The sequence below is a fragment of the Melanotaenia boesemani genome, chromosome 15 (assembly GCF_017639745.1).
Source record: "Melanotaenia boesemani isolate fMelBoe1 chromosome 15, fMelBoe1.pri, whole genome shotgun sequence".
Lineage (NCBI taxonomy): Eukaryota > Metazoa > Chordata > Actinopteri > Atheriniformes > Melanotaeniidae > Melanotaenia > Melanotaenia boesemani.
In genome coordinates, this window is record NC_055696.1 from 9,208,969 (window position 1) to 9,222,120 (window position 13,152).

General features: G+C 39.3%; 1 protein-coding gene across 1 annotated transcript; it reads left to right on the top strand.

Moving 5' to 3' along the window:
• Positions 1-1,299: 1,299 nt before the first annotated feature.
• LOC121654138 (bromodomain-containing protein 8-like) lies at positions 1,300-11,794 on the top strand. Its single transcript, XM_042008083.1, is given in 21 exon segments — positions 1,300-1,720; positions 2,118-2,214; positions 2,782-2,851; positions 2,965-3,014; positions 3,087-3,209; positions 3,319-3,399; positions 3,516-3,549; positions 3,551-3,581; positions 3,899-4,038; positions 4,268-4,459; positions 6,972-7,062; positions 7,278-7,427; positions 7,695-7,855; positions 7,979-8,432; positions 8,524-8,567; positions 8,684-8,949; positions 9,104-9,196; positions 9,311-9,379; positions 9,502-9,784; positions 10,413-10,457; positions 10,671-11,794. Coding segments are annotated over 21 exon segments (2,577 nt in total). The 5' UTR covers positions 1,300-1,677; the 3' UTR covers positions 10,731-11,794.
• The last annotated feature ends 1,358 nt before the right edge of the window (positions 11,795-13,152 follow it).

The window sequence follows — 13,152 nt, forward strand, 5'->3', positions numbered from 1 at the left end:
CATTATTTTCAGCAGTTTGTGCAGCATTCTTTTCTGGACAATCAGCTCGAGCTGCTCCAGAGTTATCTCCAGCACAGCCTTCTCAATCAGTTTGTTCAGTCTCTGGCTCTGACAGAAACTTCCAAAACACAGGGTGTGTTCAGGATCACATTTCACATGCCTGTAATTTCAGCCCCCCCAAATAAATGTTTACTTATACCCCCACTGTAGTTTTCTTTATTTGTGATGGCATTGTGCTGTTTCCTTCTTCTCATTCTTGATGCCATTATGTTGATTCTGTGATGTGGTGGCTTTGTTATAAACCAATAAAATGCTGAGGATCAGACACTTCACCATACAAATGAAAGTGGATATTCAAGTAATTTTTGACAGCTACAGAGCCCTCCTATGTTGGGCCATATTTTCCTGCTTAATCTAAAAACTTATTTCTGATTGGTAAAAAACAAACAAACAAACAAAAACAAATAAATCAATAAATAAATAACTTCCGTAAAACCTATGCTTGGACAGGTGAAACTGGAACTGTAGACTGCTGCAGCAAAATCACTGAAGTGTTTGTGAACATCCCAACAACTACTGCATCTAAAAAGAAATACTTGTGCTCTACTCTCCCTCGTGGCTGTTTTTGTAACTTCTTTGTTCATTTATGTGACTTTTGGTTTTTTGTTGATGGCATTATGGAGATGTTGTATTGCTGAAGTATGTCTTGAATGGTACAGTAACTAATAAAAACACAATACTATTTTTCTTCTTCATCTTTCCATTATTAATCTTATATATTTTTAAGATTTAAGATCTACGTTAGACTCACAAGAGCAATTTAAACTTCACTTTCAGCGGTATTCATTGTAGAGGATTGCTAATAGCATGTTACTCACATGCATTTGATCAGTTATGAACATATGAGACTAAATCAAAATATGAACTGTTAATTTCGTTTAGTTACCAACACACTATGCAGGATATTTATCTGTTATATATTTTCTACGTTTTACAGTACTTCCCCAGATGTAATCATGGGTAAATAGTACATTATAGCCTGCTATACACGGGTTATAACTTGGATTTGTGGCAAACAACACACTTTGTGGTTTAAAATTTACCTCAGTTCGGCTCAAAACATATACGTTTAATAAAGTTTAGTATATATAAATATCAGTTGAGCTAACATATGTTGTTCATATTATTGCTATAAAAAGGTAATCTATGCATGAAACCAAATCAAGCTAGCAATTATGAAAATTCAGCAGCCTCCAGGGTTGTACCATCATCATAACTGAGGTGGGCGTGTAGGAACAGTTCGCTGCTAGCTAGAATGAAAAATGACGTTGGGTCTAGTTGTCCAAATATTTCTGCTTAGACTAGATGTAGCTTGACAGCATAGAGTTTGTTGAGGTTTAGGGGAAATTAAACCGTTTTGCGACTTTTCACTGAGTGAGTTCAACGTAGCTTCTGAGCTAGCTGGTTAGTCCTGAAGTTACCAATAGCTAAGATACACGAGAGTGGGACTTTGATAGACAACGGTTATTCCGCGTGCTAGCTACTAAAGAGAAACCTTCACATCCCGAACACCCAGAACGTAACACCCCACTGACGTTAACGTCCACACTTGTCTGTGTGTCGTTTACGGACATCCCCGGCGATTTTTTTTCCTCGAGTTTCTATCTAACAAGATGTATGGAATGTCGGGATGACAGGAAGATGGCAAACGGGGTTGGAAGTGAGTAACACCGGTGCACACCAAACGTTAGCGTTGAAATTACCACCACCAACTTCCCTTCATGGCAGCCTTCGGTCCCTACAGGGGAGCCTGCTGCAAGGATTAATGCTTGTCATCATTTGTTGACAGTTCTGCATACAGTAGTGGTGGTTTCTAATTAACACCATGTGTTTAAAAAAAGAAGACATTTTTGGGTGCAGTTTCACAGCAGTTAAATATCTACAGTGTCCTGCTTCCACGATGGGCAGTTCGCTCATAAATGCCATAGAAATGGTGTGATTAAGAGTACTGTCGATGCCAGGCCTGAGAACGACAACAGGCAATCAGCAGGCTTTGTTTGAAATGTACAACATAAAGTGTGTTTCATGTTTTGTCCGCATCCTGCCCACATCTGTAGAGCACAAACTGCTTGTGATTGGACCAACAGAGCCATGGTCAGTGAGAGAGAAGCTATGTTTGGCCACATCTGTCATGAAGAGTGGAGACCAGAACTGGTAATGCATTTTTTTCCACTTAGGCTAAAGCTAGTGCAAATCATATTGTGCACTATGTGTGTAAAATAGTATGTGTCATAGTGTATGATATAGTCATGTATGTAAATTTGCTATATGACAGTGTTCAAATAGCAGTGTTATTTCTACACTCCATCTTTACATATGAGAATGTTTTAGTTAAGATATTGTCAATGTTAAGGGTGTTAAGGGTAGACACTGAGATGCTGGCTGCTGTGCATGTGTGCATGTGAGTGGGTGTGCACACGCACTTTTTTCATTAACACATGACAAATTAAGCTTAAAGTAGCATCTTACTATTACTGCATTGTTATGTATGTTAATCCTGTGATGAACCAGCATATTATATGTGACGCAACTCAGTGCATCATGTTTAAGTTTGCATACATTTTTCATGAATATAAAGCTCGAAGGCACCAGAAATATAGATTTAACTAAATTTAAACCCTTGTCCTCTTCATGACAAGAAGAGGACAGTGGTTTGGATGCAAAGTCTTTGTGTGTGTAATAAATTTCGGATTGTTTTACAAAATTCCATCATCTCAACAGGGTGTCTGTCAGTCGAGCCATCAAACCATTTGCAGAGCCTGGAAGACCACCTGATTGGTTCTCTCAAAAGGTAACACAGATTATGAGCTCAAAAACTTGAAAAAACAAACAAAAAGTACCTTTGACAAGTGATGTTTTCACCCATCACAAAGCTGATTTTGATCCCTCTTTACATCCTCACAGCACTGTGCCTCCAAATACTCTGAGCTCTTGGAAACAACAGAGGCCCCAAAGTAAGTTGAAAGTGTGTGTAAACAACATGTGTAAACGATGTATTTGTAAACTAATACACTTGCTACCTTCAGGCGAAAGCGTGGTGAGAAAGGCGACGTGGTGGAGACGGTAGAGGATGTCATAGTGCGCAGATTGACAGCTGAGAGGATTGAAGAACTTAAGAGGTTGATCAAAGAAACTCAGGAGAAACACCGGTAACTTCAACAGCATGAACACATCATCATAATACCCCTCCAAAAATGTATATTTTTCATCTCATGTAAATCACACGCGACACTGACTGATCTTATGTTGTTTTCACAGGAAGCTGAAGAAAGAAGCTGAACTGATTCAAACAGGACATCTAGATTCCAAACTGGAGGAGTTGTGGGAAGAAATTCTGCAGTAAGAAGCAATAAACCTTTTATCAAACCTGTTTACTCCTCCTTTTTTTTGTATTTGTGAAGCTTAGAATAAAAGATGATGTGTAAAAACAAAACAATCTTTTGTGTTTTTGTAAGGAAGAAGAAGCTGGAAGAGGAGGAAGCAGAATTGAAAAAAAAAAACCACAGAAGCTGCTTATCAGGGTATCTTCTTTTACTCCATAGTGTTTTGGTTTGATGACATCAAGATATAAATCTTGTGGGCTTTAGTTATTTAACTAAGTATAAGTATATATTTCAGAAAAAGTAGAAGTTATCCCAGGAAACCACCAAACCTTTGGACAAATAAACCAGCCTTTGTAGAGCAATGTTATTTGCATGGCTAAAAACAAGAGAATCATGACACATTTTCTTCTTAAAAAGAAGGCAAAAAAAGAAGAACGACGACCATCAGCTTTTGTATGACTAGTAAAATAAACAAAAAAGAAAATTTCTCTCTAAGCTGCTTCTCCCTCTTTCAGCCAGACAGGTGGCAAAGAGCACACCTAAGCGGATGTCCAGCATTACCATGCGTTCACCCTCAGCCTGTAGCTCTCCAAGCCAGGAGTTCTCACCAGATGACCCACTCGAGTGCTTGACGATGGATCTTGCATCCACAAAAGTAAGTTTCTAAAGGTTCAATTAAACTTAAGGGCTGTTAAAAAAATTATAACAATATCCTGGATTTTTTGTGACATTTAAAAATAGAATTTTAACCATTTGTGTATTGACTAAAAAAAATGATTCCAAAAGATGGTCATTCCCTTAGAAGACGGGAAACACAACAATATAGTTTCTAATGAACACATCAGTGAAAGAATTCCTTCTTGTTTCACTCTCTCTGTCTTTAGGCTTCAGGAACAGCCAGGTTAATGACGTTTGTTGAGCCCTGTGGACCTGGTAATGATGACAGCAGTCCTGGAGCACTTCTTGAGGACCCCACTCAAAAGAAGTTCCTGAACCAGAAAGTCACACCACCACCATCACCTCTCCTGTCAGAGTTACTGAAGAAAGGCAGTATTTTGGCTACAAACTCCAGACTGGTATGTCAGTGGATTTACATGTAAAATGGATGTTATTTACTCATAAATCTTTCTTTAGAGAAAATAGTAAAGATGATTTTGGAGATAATCTTCTATGGTTTGGGGGGAAAAAATGGCGGGTAAATTTTCTCAGCTTATCTGCTGTTGACTAATAAGCCAAAATATTGCATTTTTTTGTTTGTATTTTGTTGCAAAGTTTTGTTATGTTACAAATATATTATAGCCCAATTATTTAAAAAATGTTTTCCTAACTGCTAATAGTACTTTGATCCTTTCCTCACTTGCATACAGTGGACATGTACATAGCCAGCAAGCTAACATAACTCACTAGTACAGTTGCTACAAGACCAGCTAAGCATCTGTTATACAATCTTTTACTGACAATAACTAAAAGCTAGTCCTAGTTTAATTACTGGATTCTTACTCAGACATTCTGCCCTTTACCTTTTTAGCTTCCTCAATGTATGCCCTCAGAGGACTCTTCCCCTCTGCTATGATGTGTGTACTGACAGATGAGTTCTTTTAAAATACCAAAACAATTATACTTTATGTAATGATGAATCAGATCATTACCCTCTTACATTCCTCTGATAATATAGGAATAAAGCTGTTTGTATAAACATAAAAACAACAGACATCAAGACATTTACCCATTGCCACTACATACAAAGTTCTCTTTGACAGAATGTGTGTGAACCAGGAGCACATTTTTTCAGACTGTAACACACACACACACACACACACACACACACACACACACACACACACACACACACACACACACACACACACACACACACACACACAAACCTATCGGTCACTGTTTAGAAAATGAAGTGTTTTGTCTTAGATCACACAATCCTGTTGCACAGGCTGGAAAACTCGGTTGGACTCTCTGGAGCGGTCCTTAACTGGTTCAGGTCCTATTTAGAAGGCCGGAGTTATTTTGTTACGATCGGCAGCTATGAATCTGAGCGAGTGGCCATGACTTGTGGAGTCCCCCAGGGGTCAGTCCTTGGACCTCTTCTGTTCAACTTGTATATGCTCCCTTTGGGTCAAATATTACAGAACTATAGCATTAATTATCAAAGTTATGCTGATGAGACACAACTTTATGTGTCTCTGTCACCAGATGACTGCAGTCCAATAGACTTTTTTTTTTTTTTTTTTACTTGTCCTGTCCAGCATCATAGCAAGCAAAATGATAATCTGGTTGCTGTATCGTGCTGAACATATTTGCTCTGCCAAGGGGAGGCCTATGGGTAAGGCTCCTCTTGATAATGTGATTAATTTATTTATTTATTTACTTTGAATCACGGAATCTATGTAGTCTTGCTGGACCTGACCGGAGGGGACAGAAAAAGATGGAAAATAGCAAAAAGAGCAAAAGGGAAAGAAGAAAGGAGACAAGAAGATCACAGACAGAAGGAAACGACCCTTCAATCCACACCATCACCAGACAACAAACTGTTACACTTGTACATGAACACACCAGAAAATTTCCTACAACTTTTACAAAAGCAGAAACACAATTGCAGTCCAATAGACTTAATGTGTCAGTGTCTGGAGCAAATAAACACCTGGAAGAAGGAGAATTTTCTACAATTAAATGAAGACAAAACTGAGATTATTCTGTTTGGTAGCAGCATTGGCAAACACCTGGAGACTCGGGCTCTTAAAATCACCAACCAAGTTCGTAACCTTGGAGTGTTGATAGACTCAGACCTGACTTTCAGCAGCCACATCAAAGCTGTCACTAAGAAGCTTTTTACCAGCTCAGAAACATCAACAGAATTAAAAGTTTTGTCTCCCAGAAAGACCAGGAGAAACTCATCCAAGCATTCATGTCCAGTAGGCTGGATTACTGTAACGGTCTTTTAACAGGACTTCCTAAAAAGAGCATTAAACATCTGCAGCTCATCCAGAACCCTGCTGCTAGAGCTTTAACCAGCACTAAGAGATCTGAACACATCACACCAGTTTTGAAATCTTTACACTGGCTTCCTGTCAGTCACAGAATAGATTTTAAAACCCTTCTGCTTGTTTACAAATCCCAGAATGGTTTAGGCCCAGAATACATCTGTGATATGTTCAGAGAATATAAACCTAGCAGAGCTCTTAGATCCAAAGACTCTGGTCAACTAGTCCAGACCAGAGTCCAGACTAAACATGGAGAAGCAGCATTTAGCTGTTATGCTGCAAACAAGTGGAACAAACTGCCAGTGGAGATTAAACTTTCACCAAATGTAGACATTTTTAAATCCAAGTTAAACACATTTCTTTTCTCATGCGCCTATGCATGAAATCTGCACGGTAACTTTTTAACTTATCTTGCTTTTAATCATTTTAATGTAATTTATTATTTTATTGTGATTATGTGTTGATGCCTTTTACTATTTCTAAATATCTGTAATGTCTTTGTTTTATGTAAAGCACTTTGAATTGTCCTGTACATGAAATGTGCTATACAAATAAACTGCCTTGCCTTGCCTTGCCTTTGTGTGTGCTCCAGATTGGGGAAGGTGATGTGTCCACCGGTAATGTAACAGGAGCACATGAATTACAGCTTCCTTCAGCCTGTCAACCTCTCTCTCAAGCAACAGGTACAAACTCTATTTGATCATCATTAACAACTGATAAATGTAGTATTTAATGTTTTTTTTGGTTTCTGAATCACTGTGTATTCGAACTTGTTTTGGATGTACTAGTGAATTTTAAATGCACCATGTGTTTGCTGTCTGTATTGGAGTGCTGCTGTTGTTTGCTCATGTGCTTAGTCTTCACTTTGTGTTTGTGTGTGCAAATGCTTGCATGGCAGGTGCCCCAATGTTGTCCCGTCTCCTGGAGGCAGGTCCCACCCAGTTTTCTCCTCCGTTGGGCTTTATGGTTATTACAGACTCTGCCTCCGGTGTTCCTCTCTCTGCTGCCACTCCTGTTTCTCTTGAGTCCACTGAAACAGCAAGTACAGGTCCGTCCACTTCCATCCATGCAATCCACAGACCAAACCCTCTCTCACTCCTAACAATGGCTGGAAAATTTAACTGTAAACTCTGTTACTTGAGCATTTCATACAAACAAAGATTCACTATATTGCTTTACCTAAACTGTTTTTACATTGTCCAGAAGAAGATTCAGAACTTTTTAATTTAACTGAAGATCCCAAAAAAGATTTATAGTAACTGTGTGCTGCAAGGCTATTACTTCCAGTTTGAAATGACTTGTCGCCTGTGTGCAGAAGTGGATGAGACAGTGCCATCTGTGCCTCCTGGATGCCAGCCTCTTTCTACAGATGAGAAGGTGTCAGAGGTCAGCGAGGAGGATGTAACTGTGTCTTACATGGGAGATGAGTTGGACCTGAAGACAGTGGGGGACATTATTGCCATTATTGAAGAGAAGGTTCAAAGAAACAAATATTTTAGATTTTTACAGTACTAAGATCAACTACTGAAAAATTTAGTGTTTAATCATTTTTACTGAAAAGATGCCTTTAAAATGGAGTCATATTTATGTTCTCCACAGGCAGATGAAGCTGCAGAGGCTCTGGATGCAGCTGCAGTTGAGGCTGCTCTATCTCTTTGTGAGGAGAATGGCCATGCTCTATCTGAGGCCTGGGATACTGGGCCTTTCCAGCCCCACGAGACTGACCATAGAGTGCCCACCGTGGCCTCACAAACCTCATCGCTTCAACCTAGCCTGGATGGAGGTGCAGAAGCTTCACTCTCTTCTCTGTACAGCAGTCACGATACTAGTCTGACGGTTTTTCCTATGGACCTGAGGAGCCTCCCTCCTACTTCCTCATCCTTGTGCCACTCAAACACTTTAGATCACTGCCACAATTCAACACCTCCACAGCCTCAAGCACTAAGACAGACTGGTGTGATGGAAGACCTAAAAAAGCAGACTTCAAATGATGGTACGATAAAAAGTGAAAAGGATAAGAAGGCACAGCAAAGACCTAAAAAATCTTATGAAGGTATAAACACTCATGCTTAAATATTATTTTTAATTTGAATGACAATACATTTTAATAACCATCTCCTTATTTGTCTGCTCTATCTTGGCAGATTCAGTATTAGAAGATATCCCACAGACAGAAAGGCAACCTGAGGTATAGCACCTAATGAGAACAAAGCAAACATGATGCATGTGGTTACCAGTGTTGCTTCACAGTGGCACTAAAGTGGGACCTTTATGTCAGTTTCTGCACATTTCTCTATGTTCTAGGAGACAAAAGTGAAAAGTGGAACTAGTGGGAAGGGAGGAAAGAACACCTTGGAAACCAGAGCAGAAGAAATCATCGGTTCAGAAGTATGTGGAGAAGAAGAGGGTGATGGGGTGGAGGAGTTCTTATCAGAACCAGATGGGGAAATGGAGCTAGAACCTGCAGCCAGTGAGAGTGAGGATGGATACAGTCTCCACACAGCATCCTCATCTCTGCAGCTCCATACAACCGCAGACTCCATCCCCAGCAGCCCTGCTTCATCGCAGTTGTGAGTGACACACATTCAGGCACACCCTGCAAGGAAAGACTGTCATTTGTGTGAGATGGTGGTAAAAGGTGCTTCCTAGATGGCGCTGCAGGTTCTGCTTCCTTACTACATTTGCGTTTCTTCTACTTCCTTCTTTCATACCATCAATGTGCAGCTCTGTGTGCAGTGAAGACCTGGAGGCTCTACAGGCGCACAAGATCTGGAAAAAAGCCATCATGCTTGTGTGGCGTGCAGCAGCCAACCACAGGTCAGAATGTGGCTCTTAACCTCCACACTAACAACTGATGCAGCGCTTGTTTTATGATTCCTGTCCCCCCTTTTATGCTATTACTGGAACAGATCTTATTTGACCCTGTTATAGGTATGCAAATGTCTTCCTTCAACCAGTAACAGATGAAATTGCACCTGGGTACCATAGTATTGTGCACAGGTAAGCAGAAAATAAATTGTAAAATGCCAACTTTTAAGTGGAAGAATTGAAAAAACAACATCTGAGAGCACAGAATAACTCAATCAACAGCCCATCACCCTCATTGTTCTTCACTTCTGCAGGCCCATGGACCTGGCCACCATTAAAAAGAACATTGAGACTGGTTTAATTCGGACCACCGCTGAGTTCCAGAGAGACATCATGCTGATGTTTCAGAACGCCGTTATGTACAACGGCCTGGACCATGATGTGTACCACATGGCTCTGGAGATGCAACGTGATGTCATGGAGCAGATACAACAGTTTCTAGCAACCCAGCTCATCATGGAGACGTCAGAATCTGGTATCAGCGCTAAGAGCCTGAGGGGTCGTGAGAGCACACGCAAACAGGACTCTACTGACAAGGTGCTTGACTAAAATTTTGACAAAAGCAGAGATTACAGAAGAAGAGACAAGGGTGAGGCATTGGGCTGATGTTAAGGTAGAAGAAAGTGATACCGAACTAAATGTGCTAGTCATTTTCCAAAGCATGATATTTCAGGCAATTATTCTTATCATGAATTGGATATGAAACTTTACACAAGTAGTTAATTGAAGCAAACGGTAATATCCTTCCAGAAAGATAGCTCTTTTTTTCTTTCCATGTAAACAAACAGAATATAAAACTGGACTGGAAAATAATTGATCAAATTTTTCCCCAAATATTGTCTACTTATAATATTTTTTAAAAAATGTTGCCAAAATATTGTGGATGCGCAGAACAGTGTAATTGGTATGAAGCTGCTGAGTCAAACTTGCTGGCATGTTCCTTAGAAAATTACTGGCCTGAGAAAGTATTGCAAAGATGTAAGTGAGAGGCATAGAAGAAAGCTGCAAATGTTCAAATGCTGTGCCAGTTTCTGCAGAAATGTGTTCTTATAGTTCACTTAAAGATAGATTATTATGGTTATATCTCTTAGCATTATTTAGCTGCTTCTAGAGAATTACAAGCTTTTGAGTCACAGCTTTGGTGTGCATCATTTTCTTCTTACAGGACACTGTGTCCATGTCATCACCTGCCTTCCTCCTTTCACTTTTTGTAAGTACCCATCCTATTCCTTTTAAAATTTTCTGTCTTCCTATTAAACAAGCTGAAACAACCAATTAAAACTGCTGCTGCTTAAAACAACCAATAAAAGTGTAGAGCTGGACTTGAATAAATGTGCAGGTTAAAGTGATTTGTTACTTATTTGTTAAAGTGAAACACTGGTGTCAGCAAGGTAAAATAATTTTCTTTCCACTCTGATTATAGGATGGTGGCACCAGAGGGCGCCGTAGTGCCATGGAAGCTGACCTCAAGATGAAGAAATGAAGTCAGTATGAAAATCTTGACCAACAGTGACCCTGATGAGAAGCAAACAAGATTATTGGTGGTGGGCTGCACAGAGTCCAAGTCTGAACTCAATGCAATCCAACATTTGCTTGCACTCCAGAACGATTGGGTATACCGTCATGTGGAGAAGCTTTCTTCAGAGACAACACCACAGACATGGATTACATACTGTATAGTCTCAGATGACTGGTGCGTTCTGTAAGACTAGGTCAGATCTATCCTAGATATAACTACAGATCACTTAGACTCAACCTGCTTTGAAGTTCTTCAGGTTGCACACAGTATCAGTTAAAAGCTTGGACACATTAAAAATGAATGTGTTGGTGTGTCTAAACCTTTGATGAGTACTGAACATGTGGATTAAAGTTACACCTTGCCTAAAGCTGGGCTAAAACAGAATATATTTGGTGGTTTTACTGCAGAATGATATAAAAATGTAAAGCCAAAGGCCAAAGAGTCAGAGTGACTAACATTTTGTAAAAGTCTGAGCCCAGCAGAGTGATCAAAAGCTCACATATATAATTGAAACCAAAAGTTTAAGTGTAAAAAAAAGATACATAAACCTTTTTTTCTTCACTGTTGGAAATTAAACACTAAACCTCTCATTTTTTTAAGGTCAGTTAGGATTACTAAAGTTTTTTCTATTTGTGAAATGCTGCAATAATGGGTGAAAGAATATTTCAGTGAAGCTGTTTATACTTTATTCAAACTCAGAAGTTTACATACATTTCCCTTAGTATTTGGTAGCATTGACTTTAAACTGTATGACTTGGGTCAGTCGTTTTGGGTGTTCATCCACTAACTTCTCTCAAGTGTTTGCTGGACTTCTGGTCCATTCCTCCTGACAGAACCGGTGTAGTTGAGACAGGTTTGTAGGCCGCCTTGCTCGCACACATCTTTTCAATTTTGCCCACAAATTTTCTATGGGTTTGAGATCAGTGCTTTGTGATAGCCACTCCAAAACATTGACTTTGTTGTTGTTAAGCCATTTTTATCTGTATGCTTAGGGTCATTGTCAATATGGAAAACCCATTTGTGCCCTAGCTTCAACTTCTTGGCTGATGTTCTTTCTTCATGATGTCATTTATTTTATGAATTGCATCAGTTCCTCCTGCAGCAAAACAGCCCCACAACATAATGGTGCCACCGCCATACTTCACAGTCGGAGTGGTGTTTTCAGGTTTATAAGCTTCCCCTTTTTTCCTCCAATTGTAAAGATGGTCATTATGGCCAAACAGTTCCACTTTCGTTTCATCAGACCATATGACATGTCTCCAGAAATTAAGGTATTTGTCCGTGTGCGTCTGCAAACTGTAATCAGGCTTTTTTATGTTTCTAGTAATGGCTTCTTCGTGGCTGAGTGGCCTTTTAGCCCTTGTCGGTACAGGACTCGCTCGATTGTGGTTAATGACACACTCTTACCTGCTTCAGCCATCATCTTCACAAGGTCTTTAGCTTTGGTTCTGGGGTTGATTCGCACATGTCGGACCAGAATACGTTCATCTCTGGGACACAGAAACCGAATCCTTCCTGAGCGGTATAATGGCTGGATGTTCCCATGTTGTCTGTTCTTGCAGATAATTGTTTGAACAGATGAACGTGGCAACTTCATGCATCTGGAAATTGCACCTAAGGTTGAACCAGACTAATGGAGCTCCACAATTCTCTTCCTGATATCTTGGCTGATTTCTTTTGATTTTCCCAATGTCAAACAAGGAGGCAGTGTGTTTGAAGTGTGGCCTTAAAATACATGCACAGGTGTGCCTCCAATTAACTCAGATATTGTCACTTAACATGTTATCATCTGGGATTTCCCACATTGTTTGTAGACATAGTAATCCCTGCATATGTAAACTTTTGACTTTGAAGAAAGTAATAAAAGCTTCACTAAAATATATTTTCTCCTATAATTGCAGCATTTAGCAAATAGAAATAATTTTAGTAATCCTAACTGACCTAAAAAGGAAGAGGTTTAGTCTCATTTAGTTTCCGATAGTGAAAAAAAAGGTCTACATATCTTTTTTTACACTGCAAGTAAACTTCTGGTTTCAGCTGTCTTGGAGACATTTTCATTGCTGGTGTAAAACTCTTGATTTATGAAATATAATTGAATGAATTTCAGGTTATTTTCAATTATGGCTGTATTATTTGTGCTGAATTTATTTTGTCAATGTAACATTCCCCAGGAAACAATAGTGCTTTTGAGAAAATGCCACATTTATAAATTGTTTTGTGAATTTAAATGTGTTAAAACAATAAAATTGTAAGTCTTTATAGCAGTAATTGTTGCTGCCTAACTCTGATGTTAAACCATGAAACGAAAAAAATGTGGGCAGAAATCACTTACTCTGTTTGTTGCTCTTGCGAGCCCCCACCTTTTTCTCTCATTTCTGTTACTTGT